The sequence below is a fragment of the Calliphora vicina genome, chromosome X (genome assembly GCF_958450345.1).
Source record: "Calliphora vicina chromosome X, idCalVici1.1, whole genome shotgun sequence".
Lineage (NCBI taxonomy): Eukaryota > Metazoa > Arthropoda > Insecta > Diptera > Calliphoridae > Calliphora > Calliphora vicina.
In genome coordinates, this window is record NC_088785.1 from 7,520,351 (window position 1) to 7,544,244 (window position 23,894).

At 31.3% G+C, this 23,894-nt stretch overlaps 1 protein-coding gene across 1 annotated transcript in view; it reads left to right on the forward strand.

The window, feature by feature from the left end:
* Pur-alpha (Purine-rich binding protein-alpha) overlaps nt 1-23,894 on the forward strand; it is a 143,517-nt gene that overhangs the window by 94,401 nt on the left and 25,222 nt on the right. Inside the window, exons 3-7 of the mRNA XM_065514660.1 lie at nt 6-292; nt 2,266-2,328; nt 2,411-2,526; nt 12,228-12,330; nt 12,391-12,509. Of these exons, the coding sequence (XP_065370732.1) occupies nt 250-292; nt 2,266-2,328; nt 2,411-2,526; nt 12,228-12,330; nt 12,391-12,509 (444 nt within the window). The 5' untranslated portion in view covers nt 6-249. The remainder of the gene's footprint in view (nt 1-5; nt 293-2,265; nt 2,329-2,410; nt 2,527-12,227; nt 12,331-12,390; nt 12,510-23,894) is intronic.

Genomic DNA, 23,894 nt, shown 5'->3' on the forward strand with positions numbered 1-23,894 from the left:
TACAGGTGACAAAGGAAACATTTGAATCTGTACGTAGTATTTCATATTTATATCAACATCTTATAGTTCACGCATAAAGCGATCGATATAAAAAGAAGCTTCGGGGTGGTCAGAAGGATTGATCATGAGATGAACTTGTATAACTGACAAAGATGTGTTAACAATAAATTACAATAAAATATACAACCTGTTTATTTGAAGACATTTCGCCAAACGTAAGGCAAGAATTGAAGGAATATTAGGAAAAGAATGTCAGAGAGCGGCAGTGGCGAGGAAGGAATAGCAGGATCAAGTATGAATTTTTATATTTTCCTTTATTATAGCCCACTTGAAAATACATGACATTTTAAATAGCTTAAAATGCTTGATATAATTAATCATACAATTGATTTGAATAGAAGAAAATAATTAAATGTTACTATGTGAAAGTATTTAGATCATATTACAACATTTTAAATACAAAAATAATAGTTTAAACCGATTATATTTAATAAAATTGATAAAATTGCGGCGAAAACTAGGCTCCCAATTAGCTTGTAGTATGAAATGAATTTGACTCTGATTGTTTTTTTTTTTTGCTATTGTCAAATTGTTTATTGAAACCGAATGTATATTTTCTATTAATTTTTTTAGTTTTTGTATACATATATTTACAGAATATATATTGTTTTATTATAAGAGAAAAATCTGTCACGTACGGTATGTCACGTACGATATTAAATTTTATTTATTATAAAATCATCCAAAGATTGTTTTTATTTAAATATGACGGATTGTAAACGAAAAATATTTTTTTTAGTGTAAGAAATTAAAAGAAAACATAACGCCTCTCACAATTCGAATATTTTTGCATATTTCTACATGTACCTCAAAATGAGTTCCGTTTTATGTCACGTATGATATACCCTTATTTCGCTCAATATTTTAGACAACAATATTTCGAAAGAACTTTTTATTATATTAAAATATAGTACCCTCTGAATGGAACAAAAAGACCAAATTATTTTTCAAATACTCCTTTTTTTTGAAAATCTATTCCACTCTATAGGCGTACAAATGATATGGAATTGCTCATATGTTAATATCAGGGATGCAAAAGTTAACACTGTCTTACAAAATTATTGTATATTGAATATAACATATTGTTATGTTTTTACCTTTTAAAAACGATGATTTATTTTCTTTAAATGAACCGAATTCTTTTTAATTGTACATAAAAGCGCCAAGTACTTTAAAAATTATAATAAAAGTCTTTATGTATTACTAGGTTAACCCGGTGAGTTTCGCTTCCCCTATCGTAGTAAGATAAACCAATGTGAAAGAATTTCTGATACAACCCATTTGCATACCAACTACGTACAATGGTAACAAAATAACACATGTAAAGTATTGATAATCACACTATTACAGATAATAACAATTAACCGAATGTGGGACAGGTTACCATGGATCATCCTCACTATAAGGCAAACAACCGATACTGGCAACAAAACAATTTAAACGAAGTATGATCAGACATATTGATAACAGTTCCCAAAATATTTGATAATGAATATTATCTTTGTACGGGAGGAAAATTACACTTTTACTATTTACTATGTAGGGGACGTGCCACTTCCACTTGAAATTTAAATAAAGTAGCTTATTGTTCCTACCAGCCTTCTATAAATTATTTATTTTATAAATTCTTTGAAATGTATTATTCGGGATGAAAACTAATAAAAAACAGAAAACGTTCATAGTTTTAAATTATGAATGTACCCAAGGGCCAATTTCAAAGCACGATTTCGTCTATAAAGCCCGGATTTAAAATTTGAACTCAACTGCAGCATTTCTATAGCCCTGCGATTAGTTTGGTAAAATTGAATTTTTAATATTATCTATATATCTTATTATTTGAAGAACATATCGTCCCCTTAATAAAACAATAGTGTTTATATTTTTTTTTGAACCAAATTTTGACCAGATATAGCATCAGTTGTGTAGATTCTTATTATGCAATAAAAAAAATAATGGTGTATATGCTTATACACTATTGTATTATTGAGGGGACGATATGAACATGTTTTTATATTATTAATCCATTAAAATCTGCACTATTGGTTCAAATTCAATCATAAATTTTCTTTACACCTAGTATCTCAAAATCTAGTTATTTTTTAATTCTAATATTATAAAGACAGTTTTAATACTAAAACTAATTTTAGACCTACGGAACATTTAGTGTTCGTTATTTTTTTACATCATTTTTTTTTTTGCTTTTAGAATATAATGCTCCCAGCAACATGGAAGCGGCAGGTCGCAATGAATTTGATTCAACAGTCAAAGGTTTGTTCTATTACATTATTAAAAAAACACCTAATTTTAAGTATCTATTTTTTTATTGTCTTTACAAACACCCAAAAATTAGCTCATCAGGGCCAAACCGAACAGGAATTGGCAACAAAAATGCTGCAAATACAATCGAAACGGTTTTATTTAGATGTCAAACAAAATCGCCGAGGACGCTTTATAAAAGTAGCTGAGGTAAGTTTCACATGTAATGTGATTTTCAGCATCACTGATTTTGCTCAAAAATATATCCGAGCAAAAAATATGACTGCTGTGAGCAACCCTCATAAGTTAGTGTGCTACTTCAAATTTGAGTCAGCTGATAAAAAAAACTATTATAAACAATTACAAATATTTTTAATAAAAAATGCCAAAAACAATTTAATTTAAATAAACTTAATAATAAAGTAAATAAAATCTTACCTAAGAATCTTCTAAACCATCCATTTTTAAAAAAATATATTAAAAAATTTCTTGCCACAAAATAAATTGTTTAAGTACATAAACATAAACAGCTGTTGTCGGTGACTATGCCGGTAAATTTTTCTGACGGCGGTTATTTTAAAAACGTTTGGTGGCTGCCAGTCAGCTAAAGTATACAAACAACATTTTCTTACTTTTTTTATATGTCTCAATGCGGCTACTTCTAAATATTATTAATTTATCGATGAAGAGTTTTTCTCTTTCGACTTAGATTTACATTGTTTAGTTATGACAAAACAATAAACACAGTATAAAAGGTCTTATTATTTTATGACTTTTTTCTTTGAAGCACGACAATTTTTTAAAACTATTGTAAAACTTTAGTACTTTATGACAATATGACACCGTGTGAGTACTAGGGTATTCAATTAATCGGGTTTCTGGTTTAATCGGTTAATCGAGCAAATAATTAACCGAGGTTTATATTTATTCGGTTAATAATCGGTTAATTTAAAATTATTCGATTAACCGAATAATTTCTATTTTCATTTTAAATTGAAAATACAACAACGAATTTTGTGTACAAAAACATAAAAAACAGCAAATAAGGTATTTGAGATAATTTTTTTAAACATATCGCCTATTTGCTGCAACAACGTCATAACTTAAAATCCGTGTTTTATGAACTGTTCTATAATCTTTCATATAGTTTCATCAGTTTTCAAAGTCAATTATTTTTTGTGTGAGAGTGTTTTTTTGTTGTAAACATCAAAATTAAAATTCATGTTTTCTCGTATATTTGATAAGTAAAAATTTGGGTTTAATACAGATTAGAAAGATATTAACATCTACTATTTATATTTCTGAAATCGCATGATTTGTATAATTTAAACGATTTTTTTCTTTAGATTTAATAAACTTTTCTTGGAAAAAAACTCTCTCGCTGATTGTATATGTTGGAGAAATCAAAAGCATGATAAGGAATATTCATTTTTGAATTGTTTTAGATTTTGATCAATTTAATAGTTTCGTTTAGTTATGATAAAAGACTCATTTCAAAAAAAGTTTCGTCCATACATGTAAATACAAACAAAGTTTCAAATACATGCAAATTAAATATGTCAGTTGTTATACATACTCACTAATCATGTTTATTGGATGTTCAAAAATATCTAATTTTAATTTGAAATTTGTCTTTGAATTGAAATGGAAAAATAAATACAAAAAAATTGTTTAAAGTGCAAAAAAAAAGGAATTTCGGTTAATCGGTTAATCGAAACAAATTAATCGGTTTATTTGTTATTTGAAAATCGGCAATTTCAAATTATTCGAACAGTTAACCGTCCAAAATTAATCGGTTAACCGATTAACGGTTAATCGATTGAATACCCTAGTGAATACCCCAAATAAGGAGAAACCAATTCAATAAACCATATATCATTTACAAAAATAAATTAAGCGCCTATGCTTTTCGAAGCAGGTCCGTTATGCTTAAAATGGTCCAGTCGTATGATATAAAAAGTCAATTGACGTAATCTTATGTATAAATAGGCCACACGGTTTTTTGTGGTACACTTTTAAATATGTTATTGTCCATTAATATTGATGAAACATATATGGTTTAAAAGGTTCTTTTCTCTAGATATGCACAATATTAAAATTTTTTAAAAATTCTTTTCATAAAAGTGATAAAAAGCGTTTATCCTAGTTTTAATAAAAGGCTGTCTGGTTACAAATATTCCCTTAAATATTAAATTAAAATAGTAAAAACTTGCGATAGCTTAGTAATCACGTAACTAAATATGGGATAATATGAAATAGGAACAGTGTCAAATTTAATATTATTTACAGTTGTCTTCCGCTGTTTTGGAATTCGTTTATTTACCAAAATAAATGGATATTTGAATATAATTTCATTATTAGTAATTTTTAAAGACCACATGATGCCATATGATTGTTAAAATATTATTTTAGCATTAAATTTCAGCACCCTTCTAACATTAACTAGTCATATCCTTTTGATCTTGATCTCTTATACACTCAGTTTTAGGCACACCACCACAATTATTTGATTTCCTTTTCATAGAGAATATCCGCAAGATTTTCAATTGGTAAAGAAATAAATAAAAATTCTTAAAATTTTCTTGGTTTTCGAAAAATTCACCATATTGAACAGAAAATTTATCATTCGTTAATTCTGTTATCCTTTATAGATTTCATATCCTTGAATGTATTAGTATTAATAGTAAATTACTGTATTTTTTCAAATTTTTAAAAATCAAGTCAATTTTCTTAGAGTTGCATTTTTTTGCTTACACAATTTTACCACTGTTTTTACAAAAAATTTTATAATTATCCTTACACTGCAGCCACACGATCAAGTTTTTCTTGATAGTCTTTTACATATACTGTTTGTCAAAATTTATAAAAATTGAAAGCGGTGACGTAGGCAGCACGCAACTTGAAAACAATTTTAGTACAAATTGGACATAAAAATGTAATCAGCTGTTTTCTTGAATGAAAAATTGAACACCAACTTGAATGTGAAATTGAATGCAAGTTCGTTTCAATTCTTAAAAGTGTGAGTGTATTAGTAAAAAAGTGTGAGTGTATTAAAACTTGAAATGCAAAACTTGATCGTGTAACCCCCAAGTTACGTAAAAAAATATTGGATAAAATGTCATACAATAATTTCCAATGATCAATAAGAATATTAAACAAGTAAGAAAGTATGGTCAGTCAAGCCCGACCATATAATACCCTACAGCAAGTAAATGAGCAAAAACATTTTTCTTTTAAAATTTTAATAATTTACATTTTTGAGCAATTTTCGGAAGTGGGCCTTATATGGCAGCTATGACCAATTATGGACCGATAACCTTGAAATTATGTCGTGTGATTTATGTCTATAAGAAAGTTATTTATGTTGAATTTTGTCTATTTACCAACATTTTTAAGAGATTTATGCACGTTAAAGTGATTTTCGGAAGCGGGTCAGAAAGTGATTCTAAGTCGATCGCTATACTTTAGGCCAATATTTTTGGGCGTTACAAACATCTGTACAAACGCATAATACCCTCTCCACTATGGTGGTGTAGGGTATAAACATCAGATGTGGACAATTGGATATCTTTTTGAGCAAAATCAGTTCTGTTGAAAATCACATTGCATGGCGTTGCATTTTTTATGCTCGCTACTGTATGTACATTAGAATGGGTAAATTTTTTCTCGACCAATCGGTTATCAAAATCGTATTCTACGTCGAATTCTAAGAAGGTTTTCCGAAGCCACCATGGGTATATAATCAAAATCGAGCCTCCTATTTTTAACGCGAAACTTTTCATTTCGTTTTTTTATATTTTATATATATTTTTGTTTAAATATGCTAATATTTTATGTTTTTTTAGTCAAGTTTTATATCACCCTCATCGAAACTGCAGCCAACTTCTGTCTGCAAACACATGTCAACTGCAGCTCCCTTTTTATCATCACTCTCTTTTTGATAAACAGAAGAAGAACAACAGATTAAAACCGCTTAACTTAAAACTTAAAATTGATCCTAAACCCTAAAGATAAAATATAATAATTATAAATATTGTTAAAACTTAGCCCGCCAGTGGTGACGCAAATTTTACTTTCATAAATGGTGACCCCGGTCTAGCGCACTAATAGTTAACTTTTTTTAAAAATGTATGTTTTTTGACAATAAAACAAAGATATTTAATCAATTTAAGTTATTTATAATCCGAAATACCTATCTACATATTTATGTAAAACATTTATGTACTCACAAAGTTCAATATATAGTGAATTCCAAAACGTCTGTTTGTAATGCAACATAAAAAACTCCTGCGTTTTTTAACGCAGACGTGTAAACTTGGACAATGTTTCAAGTCGTAAAATTTATGAAAAAGCAAAAGCAGGCAGTAGCAAAGTTTTTTTTTAAATTTTAATAAGGCGTTTGCTTACTTTGTTTTGATAAACATATGAAAGATATAAATATACACAAAATGTCCGCCGATTTAATGCGATATATCCACATGGATTTAAATTAAAAAAAAAAACGCGAATTAAGCGAATTATGGTCAAAAATTTACCGTACACAAATAAGGGAATCTTCAGATTTAATTGACCCAAAGAAGGCTGAAACCATAAAGTGAATGGAAATTGCTCAAAATGTTAGATCGGCTAAGAGTTTTTATAGGACATGTATATTCTCGATAGATGTATCGATTGATAAATTAAATAAGGACAATGAAACCCGACGCTCTTTACTCGAACCCCCACGATCCGATCCCCACTATCCGATAATAGCCTTCAGTGATATACCTACATTTGATGGAGATTTCTAATGTTGGGCCTCTTTCATAGAGTTGAAAAACTATTTGATCTTAAGCAAAAAAACAAGCGGCGAAGCCAAAGAAATCGTTGACAATGCACCTTTAAACAAAAGAAGGTCTCTCAATTTGAGAACAAACGAATGCAAATTAATGCGCAATTAAAAACCATTTTTAATTTACCCTCAGTAAGCACCATGTGTAGTTCTTCTATAAGAATGCTGCAGAGAAAGATCAATTGTTGTATTGCAAATTTAAACTCATGTAACGGACTGGTTGTTATTAAAGTGGTGGCACTTTTAGTATTTTTTTGTTTGCGGCTAAGCTCGCCGGAATTGGGGGATTCTTTTCCGATTAAATCCGTTGACATTAAATTGTTATAGTGCCTGGTGTTCTTAATATTCATTTAGTATTAATTATATGGTATGTTTTTATGAACGGAAGGACGTTAAGACATAGATGACTTTCTTTTCAGCATTTACATGGATTAGGTGAAATGAATCAGTTGTATTGATTCCATCGGAGACCCTATATGACTCTTTAGTCAAATAACCATTAAGAGTTTAAATCCTGACATTTTCAAAAAACTCTCCCTTACTAAATCATCCTTAGTACTGAGGTTACATTCTCAACGTTAAATATAGTTTAGCACAATAGATACATTATTTTCTTTGATTTTCATTAAAATTTATTATACATTATTAACTTCTTCTCTTATATTCTATGTCTACAGTCTTTTATTATAAATTTTGTTTATAACAATTTCTTTTTACTTATTTATTATTAATGTAAAAATTCTATAGTCTTTATTTTATTTAATTAATTGGTGCTCTTAAAAGTACAATTGCTCTCATTTAATATTAAGTATACAAATTGGTTTTGGGTATAGATCAATGATGTTCATTTCATTGTGCTTTCGCGCTGAGTAACAACACACATATTCTTATTCTCTTTAAAAGAGTATAAAGTTTTCGAAAATTCATTAAGCATTGTTGTTGGTTGGTCTTTGAACGAAGCATAGCAAACACACGCGTTTCAATTAAAATTGAACACAAAACAACAAAGTCAGAAATAAATAAAAAAAATTGAGATAATTTCTGCCGTATAATGTATATTCTTTTATTTCCTTAAAATTTAAATTACATTCATTTAATAAATTGGTTATATCTGGCAAAAATTCTAAATCTAAACATTCTTTATTTTGTTCTTATTTTAAGTGTTTGACATTATGTTTGCTGGGTAGCTCTCTCACCAATACATCTTCATTTTTATTTTTGAACATCACTGGTATAGATATATATGTACATCAGTGATGTTCAAAAATAAAAATGAAGATGTATTGGTGAGAGAGCTACCCAGCAAACATAATGTCAAACACTTAAAATAATAACAAAATGAAGAAAGTTTAGATTTAGGATTTTTGTCAAATAAAACCAATTTATTAAATGAATGTAATTTAAATTTTAAGGAAATGAAAAAATATACATTGTAAGTCCGAAATTCACTTAAATTTTGTATTTATTTTTGACTTTGTTTTATTGTGTTCAATTGTAATTGAAACGCGTGTGTTTGCTGTGCTTCGAACGAGAACAACCAACAACAATGCTTAATAAATTTCTGAAAAAAAATGACGATAGTCCGCCATATGTGTTTTCTTCGCATGCTCAGCGATGAATGAACAAAAGTATTTAAAAGAGCATAACAAATGTGTGTAAATTTTTCAAACAATTGTTGTATGGCATGAACATTACTGATGTACATGTGTATTAATGGTATCTTAAACAGAAAACTTAATCATAACATAAATTAGGTATGATTATTTATTAAAGAGAAATAATGAATTTAATTTTACACTTCTAATATTTATAATTACAAATTTCCTTATTAACAAAAATTTATTTTTATGTCTTTAGAAAAAAATAGTTTTAGTTACATTTAGTTTGTATATATTTTGAGTATTTATATATAATTATTTTATTATTTAGTTTTTTTAATTATATATATTAATTATTAGTTTGCTTATTGTTAATTCCTGTTATTTTAGATTTTATCGATTTTTAAGATTCTTTTATACAAATTTTATTAAGGCAGCTATTTTATATATATTTTACTTTTTTGTTATACATTTTTTTGTATATGGAGATTAAAGTAGGGATAAAGTTAAGTATATTAAGTATTTATAATTATATTTGTCTTGATGTTATTTTCTTTTATTATATTTGTAGTTCTAGTATTATCGTTTTAGTAATTTTAGGTTAGGTTGAGTTAGTTAATGTGTTTCTTAGCCTGACTGATGACTTTTGTTTGTATTTTATTCTTTTTGAAACACGTGTTTCCTTACTACTTACTGTAAGCAATATATTTTTGTTTGTTCCCTGATCTGTGCGGTTATCTGAACTCGCCGTCAACTTTCAAGATGCTATTGGCCACAAATCTGTCTACGCTTGGTATACCGAATTGATGGCTGCGTACAAATAAAATGTCTTGTCCTCTAGTGGTTATTTCTTTAATCGTTCACTTTTTTAAATTTGTGACGAAAAGAAATCTTTCTTTCATTTATTATTTAAAAAAATTCTTTGTTTTCTTTAATAGTAATATTTTAAAGGTTTCTTTCTAAAAGTTTAACACGTGTGTAGGAATCATTTTTATAACTTTCACGTTCTGTTCCAATTACTTTTTACTTTCTTCAAATCTGATGCTAATCGTTATCTGCCTACCTCTACAAAAATACAGCAAATCATATGTCTCATACAAAAACAAAATACATTGACTAGCATGTATTTTGTTGTTGCAAGAGTTAGGTTTTTGACAACAGGCTTAGGTTTTTGACAATTACGTCTCGTCTCTATGTTATTTATTTTAAATTTCGTACCATAAAACAAATTTCAAATATAATTTAAAATGTTGTTTTATTATTTCAAAAAAGCTTTTTGTTTTGGACTTTTATGTACAATTTGTTTTTATAATTTTTTGAAATTTCTTCTTTTTATTTACATTCATTGAAAAATATTTTCAATTATTTGAATGTATATTTGGAAAAAGTTTTGAAGCTTTTTTCAAATAAAAACAAAAGTTCTATTTTAAAATAAAGTCGACTTTAACAAAAATTATCTTTTAAATTACTTTCATAGTTAGGGCCATACATTTCAATATTTTTAAAATCAAAAAAATTATTTTTATTTATTAAAATGTTCACTATTTTTTCGTATTTGCAGATAAAATTGTAGTCGTGTCAATAAATAATCGCATTTATATATAAAAATCAAACACCAGCTCTCCCGCGAAACCTACTGAAAACAGAAGAACAAGAGTTTTTTTTTCTAAAAATAAAAGTAACCCAGTGTAATCCATATGCCTATGCCACCACAAGTGATCATTGATTCAGAATTTAGATATGTGTCGACAGTCGACAAATTCGGATGTATTTCCTAAGTACTCTATTCAAAATTTCGTGCGAAATGCTGTCAAACTATATATAAAATATTGTATATTAAATTTTACGCACGAAACAACCATAATTTTTCGCAAATATGAACAGACTATAAGCATATGTCCTAACTTATCTTAAAATGATAATTAAGGCCTGTTAATTTGTATATTTAAAAAACCGACAAATGTCGTTATCTACCGACTATTTTTAACGAAAATAATCCATAAAATTTAATTCGGAATATCTCTTAACGATAAATATTGTTAACTAACGAATTTTGATTACTTAACGACACAAAAAGTAAATAAATCATTTGTAAGCAATTCAGCTTTCAAATGATTTTCTGATTTAAAATTTCTTCTACATAGTTTGTGTTTTGAAATTGTAATACAATGCAAGGAATTTCATCCATTATCGTCCACAATTGAAAATTGTTTAATGTTTTCGACACATTTTTCATACAGGTTTGAAGAATGAGGGATAAAATAAAGAACGGTTTAATTAGAGGAAGATTATGAAAAAATAGTACGGCAAATTAAACTAATTGAGCAATTGCGACAAAGATTACCATATGAAAACTCTTCGCAAAATCGATTTTTTATCCGTTGAAATAGTAAAACCAAAAAAATATATTAAATCACCCCTATCGGCAATAACATGTGAAATTTTGTTCCCATGAAATATTAATTTCCTCGAAGGGAAAATTGCTATCGGGAATATCATGATGAACTTTACATTCACAATAGTTGATTTTGTTCGTAACAGCTGTTTATTGTTTACAAAATTCCATCTAAAAATTTCACAACAAGGGAACTTTTCACGTGAACAAAGTTGATGAACGAAAAAAGGAAAATATTTCATGTGAAATGTTGATTCGCGATAAGGGTGAATATGTATTACTGATAGTGAAAAATTAATTAGTGCGATGAAAATTGTAAAGTTAAAAAATGTTTAATGCGTTGTTGAATATTAGATTATCATTAGAAAATCTTGTGGATTTGTTGAACAAAATTTTTAAAAAATGGAACTGCCGTTAAAACAAAATACCTGCGAATAGGTTAACGGTATCTTACAAAGACAAAAACTCTTATACAGGGTGACGGCCTGTGCCTTGATATTTTTTTCATCACATAATCTTGGAGCTCTCTGGTGTATAACAACAAGACAAATATACAAAATTTGTCTTTTTTTATTTAACAACATTCACTGAAATTTAGTGTTGTGGGAAAAGCTGGTTCCATTGACATTTCATTGGTTGCTTAGGTCAGTTTTATCATTAAAATGTCACTGTTACATTTCATTCTTCCATGTAAAAGCAGTACTTTTATTTTTATTCAATTATCTAGTCGAAATAAATGCCATTTTTATACTCAAAACTTCGATCAAATAAGTTGGGAGCAATTAATTCAGAAGCAAATTTAGTTTCCAATTTTAATTTATTTTGCAAATATTTCCGTTAATACATTAATCGTTAATCATATGAAAACAATATAAAATAACAAAGAATTATAAATATTTATTAGCACTTTCTACCGTTTTGAGGAGTGGTAAATTTTTCAAATGATAGATACAATAAAATTGTTCCAGGACTTATTCTTGATTACGATTCACAGTCAAACAAATTTATATTCGATATCGTATTAAAAAATTTTAATGCAAAGAAAAGTTGTAATTGAAATAGTTCATATCTATTTTTTTTATTACAGATTGGAGCTGATGGAAGGCGAAGTCAAGTTTACTTAGCATTATCAACAGCCGCAGAATTTCGGGATCATTTATCAACATTTAGCGACTACTACGCTTCATTAGGTAATATATTTAAAGCATACATTAACAACTAAAACGTGCTAATATTTGAACATTGAACAGGTCCCCCAAATCCAGACAATGTACCTGAAGATGGCAAACTTAAATCAGAAATGATGACTAAAGATAATAGAAGATACTATTTAGATCTAAAAGAAAATGCCCGCGGACGCTTTTTAAGGGTACGTCATGTACAAATTTTTATTCATTATAATTACTTATTTTGAAAATATCCGGCAAGGCTGGACAAAAATGATTTTGTTGCGACGTAACATTTTGAAATCAGTTTAGATTTGCACTATGTGACTATAAAATTAATCAAACTTTCTAATTATTGAATATACTGATTAATAAATTAACCGAATAATCAACATGATTAACCATCATAACTTTATTAATAAATTAATTTGAATTTTATTTTTTTTTCAAACACCAAAAACGAAACCAGTAGGAGTGTTGTAGTAGGCATTCAGCAAAGATAATAAATATATATATTTTTGGTGAAACTGTTTCCCGTAATTGGTCCATTGTGGATCAGAAGTCGTGATATATATCACTGGTTAAATAAAGTTAAAATAATTTCAGGTTACCCGTTGTCTGTCGAATTTCTAAGTCGAGATTTGTATTTCAGTTTAGGTATTTGTAACACCATTCATTTGATATCCATATTGTATCTTCATATCCATGTACTGTTAATAATCGAGATATATATATATATACATATATATATATACATATATGTATGTAAGTAAAACAAGTAAATGAGCAAAAATATTTTTCTTTTAAAATTTCAGTAATTTATATATGGGAGCTATGACCGATTATGTACCGATCGTCATGAAAATAGGTCGTGTAATTTTTGTCTATATGAAAGTTATTTTTGTTGAATTGTATGTGTATACCAACATTTTTAAGAGATTTATGCTCGTTAAAGTGATTATCGGAAGCAGGCCTTATATGGGAGCTATAACTAATTATGGACCGATCATAATAAAATTTGGTGAAATGAATTCCGTATATATAAAACTAATTTGGAGAAAAATTTGTGTAGATACCTATATAACTTAAACATTTATGACCGATAAAGTTCAATTTCGGGAGGACATTTGTATGGGGGCTATGTGAAATGATGGACCGATTTACGCCAGTTTCGTCTTTAGGACAAACAAATTATATGTACCAAATGATATCGAAATATCTTCACTTTAAGGTGGATATTAGACTAACATTTTTGGGCGTTACAAACATGTGCGAAACGCATAATATCTTCCCCACTTCTATATCATAATATTAATAGGCAAGTCGATTTCTTTAAACCCCTTTTATGCTCACATTATACATTCAATTTGGGCAAGAAATATACCATTTTAAAGGGATTTATTCACAGAAGTGCAGAAATCGGTTCAGTTTTTTATGAGTTATAAGCGTTTGAAGTTGTTACTAACACATATGCAAAAACGTGTACATGTGAACCTTAAGCTAAAATGTAAACAAAGCAATGCGTGTTTGTCCAATTTGTTGTTGTAAATAAATAAGAGAAACATTTAAATATTGATTTCGCTCTGTTTTAAGTGAGAGTTGTTATAGAAAACAATGAAGAAGACTTTAGTAATTTAAAGTCACAAAAATATATTTTGAAAGTGCATAAACAATTTTTATAAAACAAAATTTTCATTCAAAATTTGATTTATAAACCTTTGACAAATTTAAAAACGGTTTATGCATATGGGGGTAAATATGTAATTGTACATATGTAAATATGTAAGTAAATATTTATTTTATAATATGTGCAGAACTATAATTGTGACGGTTTTCAAACTTCATACGAATCAATTTCTTATCACTGCATGAAGTTTAATCAAAAATGGGACGGGTCGGAAAAAATGGTGAGTCGCCTCCCATATAAAGTAAATAGTTATTTCTTAATATTCTGTGAACTATAATTGCAAGATTCTTCAAACTTAGCCTAAATGGCTCTTTTATAATTTTGCTTGTTTTGGCTGTGGAATAGTGGGCATGGCACACCCTATACCAAGTACATATATAATTAATTTCGAATACATGTAGAACTATAATTGTAAAAGTGTTTAAACTGTGCGGAGTTTAGAAGAATATAGATGGAATTAGATTAGAGGGCATATCACCTCCCATACAGAGTAAATACTGATTTCGAATATATGCGCAATGGGAGGTGTCGGAAAAGGACGTGAGTCACCTCCCATACAAAGTCATAATTGCAAGGTTCTTCAAACTTTGTCCATTCTACGGAGGTTAGCTATAAATGAATTTATTCCTGTTCCCTGTTCGAAGTTTAGGTAAGCATGATCGGCTTAGTAGGAATTAACCCTCCCTTATAAAGGAAACTTAAAGTAAAGCTTGATATTTACATAAAAGGTTAAAAATGGTTGGGTTCAGAGCAGTGGAGTGGTATCTCCCATACAAAATTAGTTAGTTATTTTCGAATATCAAGTGAAGTGTTATTTTCGTATTTCCATTCATATATTTTTAATTTTACTAGGGTAGGGGTAGCGAAGTGCACCGGGTTATGCTAGTATCATAATATTAATAGTCAAGTCGATTTCTTTAGACCCCTTTTACGCTCACATTATACATTCAATTTGGGCAAGAAATATAGGGGATTTATTCAAAGAAGTGCAGAATATATATTTTATTGAAATCGGTTCAGTTTTTTATGAGTTATAAACGTTTGAAGTTGTTACTAACACATATGCAAAAACGTGTACATGTGAACCTTAAGCTAAAATGTAAACAAAGCAATGCGTGTTTGTCCAATTTGTTGTTGTAAATAAATAAGACAAAAATAAATAAATAGTATTGATTTCGCTCTTCTTTAAGTGAGAGTTGTTATAGAAAACAAAGCAGAAGACTTTAGTAATTCAAAGTCACTTATAAAACAGTTTATGCATATGGGTGTAAATATTGTTACGAAATTGTACTTGAATTTAAATATAACGATTTTAATGGCTGATTTAAAAGTAGCATAATGCATTAAACACATTCAAGACAACAGGCTACATGAACACAAATTCTGCTGGTTACAGTTGTAGTCGTGTGGTAGCTACTGAATTATTTTAAAGACGACAGCTACAAAGAAAACAGCTGATTTACAATTCAGTGGTGCCACTTTAATAAAAAATAACCGTACAAAATTCCAAAGTAATTAAGATTGAAACAATTATTTTGAGTAAAAATATATATACGGTTATAATTAATTATGTACCTGTTATTAATTTATTTCAATATGGTTATCAGAAACATCTCTTAATTAAGTAAAAAATATATATTTTTTAAGCACTAATTTGATCTACATTTTTTTATTATATTAGCAACAATATTTCTGTTTTGTAGTTGACAAAAATAGAAATTAGCCTAATTCGGCTACATCGGCATGAGTAGTCGTGTGGCCGTGTAGCTGTGCTGTCGTCAAAATAATCGTCTTCATATAAACGTGTTCATTTTATTTTTGACAGATTGAAGTTGGTAGCCTGCTGTCTTGAATGTGTTTAATGCATAATGCTTTCAAATAACAGTGCTGTAATAGCAAACTGTAACCAAACAGTTGACCATTGATCGTAAGTTGGCAACGCTGTTTGAATTCGAATATTCAGTTAAAGAACAGTGTAGAAAGTACACCACAGATGGCGTATGATCTAGAATATTCGAACTTTGACAGTTAAAGAGCAATCTAGAGTGCAGATGGCAGTGTTATAAATAGTGGCAGAGGTTGCAGTCGTTAGTCAGTTTATCAGAGACGCTATTTGAATAAACATCAACTGAGTGCCTTAAAGTGTGCTGTATTTTTCAAGTGAATTCGTATACATTATAAAGTGTCTGTATTTCTGAGAATTTATAAACGTGTATAAAAAAAAACATTGAGTGACTATTTAATTCTGTTGTTGTACATTTTAAATAAATAAAGAGTTGTTACAATTTTCAAACTACTAAAAGGCTTTTATTTGCAATCAAAAGTATCCGGTTTATTTAAAGGAAATAAACTAACGTTTTGAAAAGGTTAAAACGTAACAATTGGTGTCAGAAGTGGGATTGCAAAATAATAAGCATGAAGTTTGAGGAACTAAAAGTTGAACAACTCAAGAAAGAATTGAGTAAGTTGGAGCTACCAACAGCAGGTAACAAAGCAGAATTGCAGAAGAGGCTCATAGATGAATTCAAGCGGCGTGATATTGATATTGGAACTTACAAGTTTGAGTATAAAGAAGAATTGGAAGTTTCTACCCGTGCAACAACAAGCAGCATGGATTTAAGTACTATGTTTGCTGCTATGATGGAAAAATTCAAAGAAACAAATGAGAAATTTGCTGAAGTTCAAGAAAATTCAAGAGTCAACAATGAGAAGCTGTTAGCTGAAGTTCAAGAAACTTCTAAAGTAAACAACGATATACTTCTAGCTGACGTTCACGAAACTTCTAGAGTCAACAACGAGAAACTTCTTGCTGAAGTTAAAGAAGAAAATAAAATAATGGAAATGAAATTTGAAGAAACTTCTAGAGCGACAGACAAGAAGCTTCAGCAAATATCGGAAGTTATAAACAGCAGAGTGGATGGCATTGAGAAAAAGGTGTCCGACTTAGAAAGCTGTTTAGAAATAAAAGCCATAGACGTCAATAAAAAACTCTCCGACTTAGAGATTGGTGTCGACAATAAACTGCACGATCTGCAAATAAAAGTTAATAATCTTCAATGCCAAGATGGACCGGTTCGAGTTATTTCAGAAGCATCTAGTAGAATAAAGGCCCCTAGTTTTGATGGCAGCACACCATTTAATGTTTTCAAGTTCCAGTTTGATACAGTTGCCATTAGAAACATGTAGAACAATGAAGAAAAAGCTATAGAATTGATATTGGCCTTAAAAGGGAATGCAGCAGTAGTTCTTGAAAGCGTGCCAGCAAGCAACAGAAATTGTTATGATGACATAATGGAGGCGCTACAACGTAAGTACGGTGGCGAACATAAAAAAGAATTATACCGAATGGAATTGCGTGGCAGAGTGCAGAAGGCTAATGAGACACTACAAGATTTTGCGTTGGAAATCGAGCGTTTGCTACAGCTCACTTATCCAGGGGAAAACAATCCATTTTTGGACCATATCAAGATAGAGGCATTCGTTAATGGAAATTCTCGATCCTGAAATAAAACATGCGGTTTGTGCTACACCTAAACCATCATTTGATGAAACAATCTCATTTGCACTGGCGCAAGAAACCGCGAAAATAATTTCAAAGCCTCAAATATGCAAGGTGCGCAATATAGAGGTCGTTGCTGAAGACGAGAGAAATATAGTCGACGAATTAAAAAAGGTCTTGGAGGCGTTTAATGATAAGCATAGCAAAGGCAGAATAAAATGTTATAATTGCGGTAAATCTGGTCATATTCAGCAAAACTGCAAAGCACCGAGAAAACGAACCAGATCTGTTTCGCCTCCAAGAAACAACCAGCCGCCAAATCATCAATCGTCACAAGAATCACCTTTAAACTAAAACGAGCTAGTACTATGGGGCAAGAGCTAGCTCCCACAATCTCCATATCAGTAATGCAGCAGAAAAATAGCAATCTTACGGCTAGTGGATACATCAACGGTCAGAAGCACATTTTTACTATAGACACAGGAGCGTCGCAGTCCATCGTCAAGCCCGATTTAGTGAAGAACTCAATTGAACCATTACGTGGGGTAAGTCTGCGCACAGCTAATGGGGAGCCAGCCACTGTCCATGGTAAAGTAAATGTGAAATTAACCATTGCCAATGTTAGCGTCAATCATGTATTTATTGTTGCCGATATTGTGGACGAAGTAATCATTGGTGCTGATTTCATGATTACTCACGGCATTACTTTGGATATGGGACAAAAAGTTATGATTTGGCGAAATGTGGAAATACCCCTTGACGTCGGATATGAAAATAGGACTCAAGTAAGAAAGCTAGTCACCGTCGAGCATCAGAGACTACCACCACAGTCAGAAACTTTAGTATGGGCCTGTATGGAGGGAGATTGTGAGGACAACAGTTTGTGGGTGGTAGAACCAGCAGAAATAAAAAGTGATATTATAACAGCAAAAGCCCTCGTTAAACCCTGCAACAACAAAATAGTACCTGTAAGAGTGCTTAACCTGTACAGCTATGAAAAAGTCGTTAAGCCAAATTCCGAAATAGGTCGATGCACTTCAGCAGAGGCAGTTATCAATTGCGAGAAAAACCCGGAACATGTCAATAAATCCACCAAGCAACACGAGCTACTAGCGGAATATGTGGGGAAATGGGTAGGAGGATTAGCGCCGCCCGACAGAAATAAGGCCAAACAGCTTCTGAAGAAACATACCACAGTCTTCGCCTTAAAAAGTCAAAGCCAAGGTAGAACGGCAAAGCATCAAATAAATACTGGCGAAGCGAGGCCCATAGGGCAGGCGCCCAGAAGTATTCCTCTAGCAAAACGAAGTGAGGTGAAGGAGCTGGTTAATGAAATGGAGCGGGATAGAGTAATCGAACCATCTTCAAGTTCTTGGAGCTCGCCTGTTGTGTTAGTTAAAAAGAAAGACGGCAGCACTATGTTTTGCGTCGATTATAGAAAGCTGAACGACGTTACCAAGAAAGACAGCTACCCGCTACCAAGAATTGACGACACCCTGGACACATTAGCTGGAACAAAATGGTTCTCCACATTGGACTTGCAAAGTGGTTATTGGCAAGTAGAGATTACAGGAAAAGACAAAGAGGAAACTGCGTTTAGTGCTAGTGATGGATTATGGCAATTTAATGTGATGCCCTTTGGACTCTGCAATGCTCCAGCCACATTCAAGCGTTTAATGGAACATGTGTTGAAAGGACTTCACTGAAAGACATGCTTGGTGTACCTCGATGACATAATTGTCATGGGGAAGTCTTTCGATGAACACTTGAAAAACCTTGAAGAAGTCCTTAAAAGAATAGCTGCGGCTGGACTAAAACTTAGCGTAAAGAAATGTGCATTGTTCCAGAAAGAAGTTAAGTATTTAGGGCATCGCGTAACAGCAGACGGCATATCAACAGATGAGGATAAAATAAAATGGCTTCGTCCGAGAAATCTTCACGAATTGCGCAGTTTTCTAGGCCTTTGCACGTACTACCGACGATTTGTACCGAATTTTGCCAGTGTTGCCGCAAGCCTACATGAGCTAACGCAGAAGCCGCGAGCGTTCCTGTGGAGTGAATCTCAAGAACAGGCATTCCTTCAGTTAAAGGAATTGTTGTGTACAGCATCAATTTTGGCATATCCCATCCCAGGGGCGAAGTTTGTGCTAGACAGCGATGCGAGTGGATACGGAATAGGCGGTGTGCTTTCGCAGGTGATCAACGGGACGGAAAAGGTCATAGGCTACTACAGCCGAATACTTTCCAAGCCTGAGAGAAATTACAGCGTAACGCGACGTGAACTCCTGGCAGTATTAGAGTGTGTGATGCATTTCCACAAGTATTTTGTATGGTCAGCACTTCCAACTAAGAACCGATCATTCTGCCCTCAGGTGGTTGTTGCAATTTAAACAACCTGAAGGGCAACTGGCTCGTTGGATTGAGCGGCTTCAGAGCTATGACTTTAGCATTGAACACCGGAAGGGTTTGAAACACGGCAATGCGGACGCGCTCTCAAGGCGGCCTTGCAACCTGGAATGCAAGCATTGCGCAAAAGCCGAGGAAAAGGAATGTGTCATTGACGTTCGACTAATGCATATAGAGTCCAGTGCAGATTGGTCTCCATTGCAGAGAAATGACCCCATACTATCAAAAAAACAGAAGGCCAGCCCGCAATGAAATATCGGCCGAAAGTCCACTGATGAAATCATATTGGGCCCTATGGAATAGACTACAATTGTTAAATGGCCGCTTATACCGCATATGGGAAAGCGCTGACTGTACAACAGTGACAAATCTAATTGTTGTACCATCCTCTAAAATAAACGAAGTAATGAAAGAGTTTCATGACGGTACCAGTGGTGGTCATCTTGGTGTGACAAAAACCTTAGAGAAGCTAAAACAACGTTTTTATTGGGTGGGTTGTCAGCAAGCAGTAGCCGATTGGGTAGCCAATTGTCCACAATGCATAGCAGCGAAAGGCCCAGTAAGAAGAAGTCGTGGACAACTTCAGCAGTATAACTCAGGTGCGCCATTCCACTGGAGTTGCACTCGGATCAGGGTAGAAAAATCCGCAGTATTCAAGGAAATGTGCGATTTATACGGAATAAGAAAAACCAGAACAACGCCACTGCATCCTCAATCTCATGGCAATGTCGAAAGATTCAATCGCACCCTGGAGGAATATTTAAGAAAAGTGTTCAGTGCACACCAGAAGGACGGTATTAAGCCCTCATCAAATAATGAAAACACTTCCCAAGAGCAAGATGACCTTAACGAAGTTCACGAATTCGTTCGCAGACGAATAAAAATGACCAGCGACAAAATGAAAGCCAGATACGATCGAGCAGCGAATTCTGAGGGATTTAATGAAGGCCAACTTGTACTGCTGTATAACCCACAACGCAAGAAAGGACTGTCTCCCAAACTACAAACCCATTGGGATGGACCATACAAGGTGATTAAGAAATTAAACGACGTGGTGTACAGAATACAGAAAGAAAAGAGCCCGAGATCTAAAATGAAGGTCGTACATCTAGAACGACTAGCCGCCTATGGGAGAAGTGAATCTATGCCTATTCGAGACGAACAGGCTTAAGCGGGGGGCAGTGTTACGAAATTGTACTTGAATTCAAATATAACGATTTTAAGGGCTGATTTAAAAGTAGCATAATGCTTTCAAATAACAGTGCTGTAATAGCAAACTGTAAAATATCTGTGGGCATTATTAAATAAAAGCTTTCAGTTGACCATTGATCGTAAGTTGGCAACGCTGTTTGAATTCGAATATTCAGTTAAAGAACATTGTAGAAAGTACACCACAGATGGCGTATGATCTAGAATATTCGAACTTTGACAGTTAAAGAGCAATCTAGAGTGCAGATAGCAGTGTTATAAATAGTGGCAGAGGTTGCAGTCGTTAGTCAGTTTATCAGAGACGCTATTTGAATAAACATCAACTGAGTGCCTTAAAGTGTGCTGTATTTTTCAAGTGAATTCGTATACATTATAAAGTGTCTGTATTTCTGAGAATTTATAAACGTGTATAAAAAAAAACATTGAGTGACTATTTAATTCTGTTGTTGTACATTTTAAATAAATAAAGAGTTGTTACAATTTTCAAACAACTAAACGGTTTTTATTTGCAATCAAAAGTATCCGGTTTATTTAAAGGAAATAAACTAACGTTTTGAAAAGGTTAAAACTTAACAATATATAATAAGTACATAGTTATTATATAAATGTGCAGAACTATAAACGTGACGGTTTTCAAACTTCATACGAATCAATTTCTTACACGGCATGAAGTTTAATAAAAAATGGTGAGTCACCTCCCATACAAATTAAATAGTTATTTCTAAATTTTTTTTAACTATAATTGCAAGATTCTTCAAACTTAGTCTAAATGGCTCATTTATAATTTTGCATAGTTTCGCTGAAATTGTTCGGGATTGGAATAGTGGGCGTGGCCCTATACAAAGTAAATAATTTATTTCGAATATCTGTAGAACTATAATTGTAAAAGTGTTTAACCTTTCTACGAATTAATTTCTTATTACTGAGCGGAGTTTAGCTGAATATAGACGGAATTAGATTAGAGGGCGTAGCACCTCCCATAGAGAGTAAATATATTTCGAATATCTGGGGAATCAAAATGGGAGGGGTCGGAAAAGGAGGTGAGTAACCTTCCATACAAAGTAATAATTGCAAGGTTATTCAAACTTTGTCCGCATAGCTCTCTTACCATTTTACAGAGATTGTCTGAAAATGGTCGAGATTGCAGTAGTGGTGGTGGCACAATGTAAATAATTAATTGTGAATATCTCGAGAACTATAATTCTAAAAATATTTAAACTCTGTATCAATCAATTTATTACCATTCTACGGAAGTTATTTAAAAACGAATTTATTCCTGATCCCTGTACGAAGTTTAGCTAAGCGTGATCGGCGTAGTAGGAAGGAAAGTTAAAGTAAAGCTTGATATGAGTTATTTTTTTACACAAAAGATTTAAAAATGGGTGGGATCAGAACAGTGGAGTGATATCTCCCATACCAAATTAGTTAGTTATATTTTGCATGTGTTATTTTCTTACCATTGTACGTAGTTAGGTTGTATAAGAAATCATGTTTATTTTTTTAATAATTGTTTCAATTTTATAATAAAAACCGCATAATTGCTTTTTAAGCAATAAATTGATAAAAATTAGTGTTATTTTTTCTTTTACTGAAATTTTGGTGTTTTAATTCTATATGAAATACAAATCATTAGTAAATATCTACCGAGCGAAGCCGAGGTGTTTTAATTCTATATGAAATACAAATCATTAGTAAATATCTACCGAGCGAAGCCGAGGCGGTCAGCTAGTTATAAATAAAAATTGTAATTAAAATAAAACCAAAACAAGTAAGGAAGTATGTTCGGTCAAGCCCGACCATATAATACCCTACACTAAGTAAAAGAGCAAAAACATTTCTCTTTTAAAATTTCAATAATTTATATTTTTGAGTGATTTTCAGAAGTGGGCCTTATATGGGAGCTATGACCAATTTTGGACCGATCACCATGAAATTAGGTCATGTGATTTATGTCTATATTAAAGTTAACCCTTTCGCGATTTTGTTGCCATATGGCAACATCAACATTTTTAGCCTGTGGTTCTTTTCTGAATAGATTAATCCATAATTTTTTAATTATTTGAAATTCTTCTATATGTAGGTACTAACATCAAATAAAAAAATATTTATTTTGCAATAAAATTATTTTTTTTTCATGATATACATAAAAAACACATTATTTTATGGAAAAAAACATAAAACAATATTTTTTAAAACCGCATTATTATGTAATGATTTTTTAAAATCGGCTTGTTGCCATATGGCAACAAATCATCGTCTAGGTTCGACTCTACTACCAAAGGGTAGTAAAACCCTATACTCAGTTTGTCCATTTTGGTGACAAAGTTTCTGAAAATCAGTGGGACCTCTAAAAAAGGTGTCATCAGTTTTTGGTTAACAGCTAATTCAGACTTTGTGATACGGCTTAACTTTATATGGCAATAATGTAGCTAAGAGTCCGCCAAATAAATTTTGTTAAAATTTGTTTCCAAAAAATAGCTTTTTCGTGCACTTTTGTTGAAAAAATATAGGAAGAACAAATTTTTTTTTTACTTTTTTTAGAATAACTTCCATGGACTCCTAATTTTTCAATAACAATATTTTGCAAAGTTGTAGCTACGGTAAATCTGAATAACTCTTGTGAACATGTCAATGCAATCCGAACATATCTAAGCATTCTAAATAGCTGTCAAAAATCACTTTGTAGCTCAAAAATTTTAGTTTTTTTCTATTTTTTGACTCTAAAACAAAAATTTTTTGTTAAAAAATGTATGTTCGAGTGTATACTTCTCTATTGTGCTGAAATAT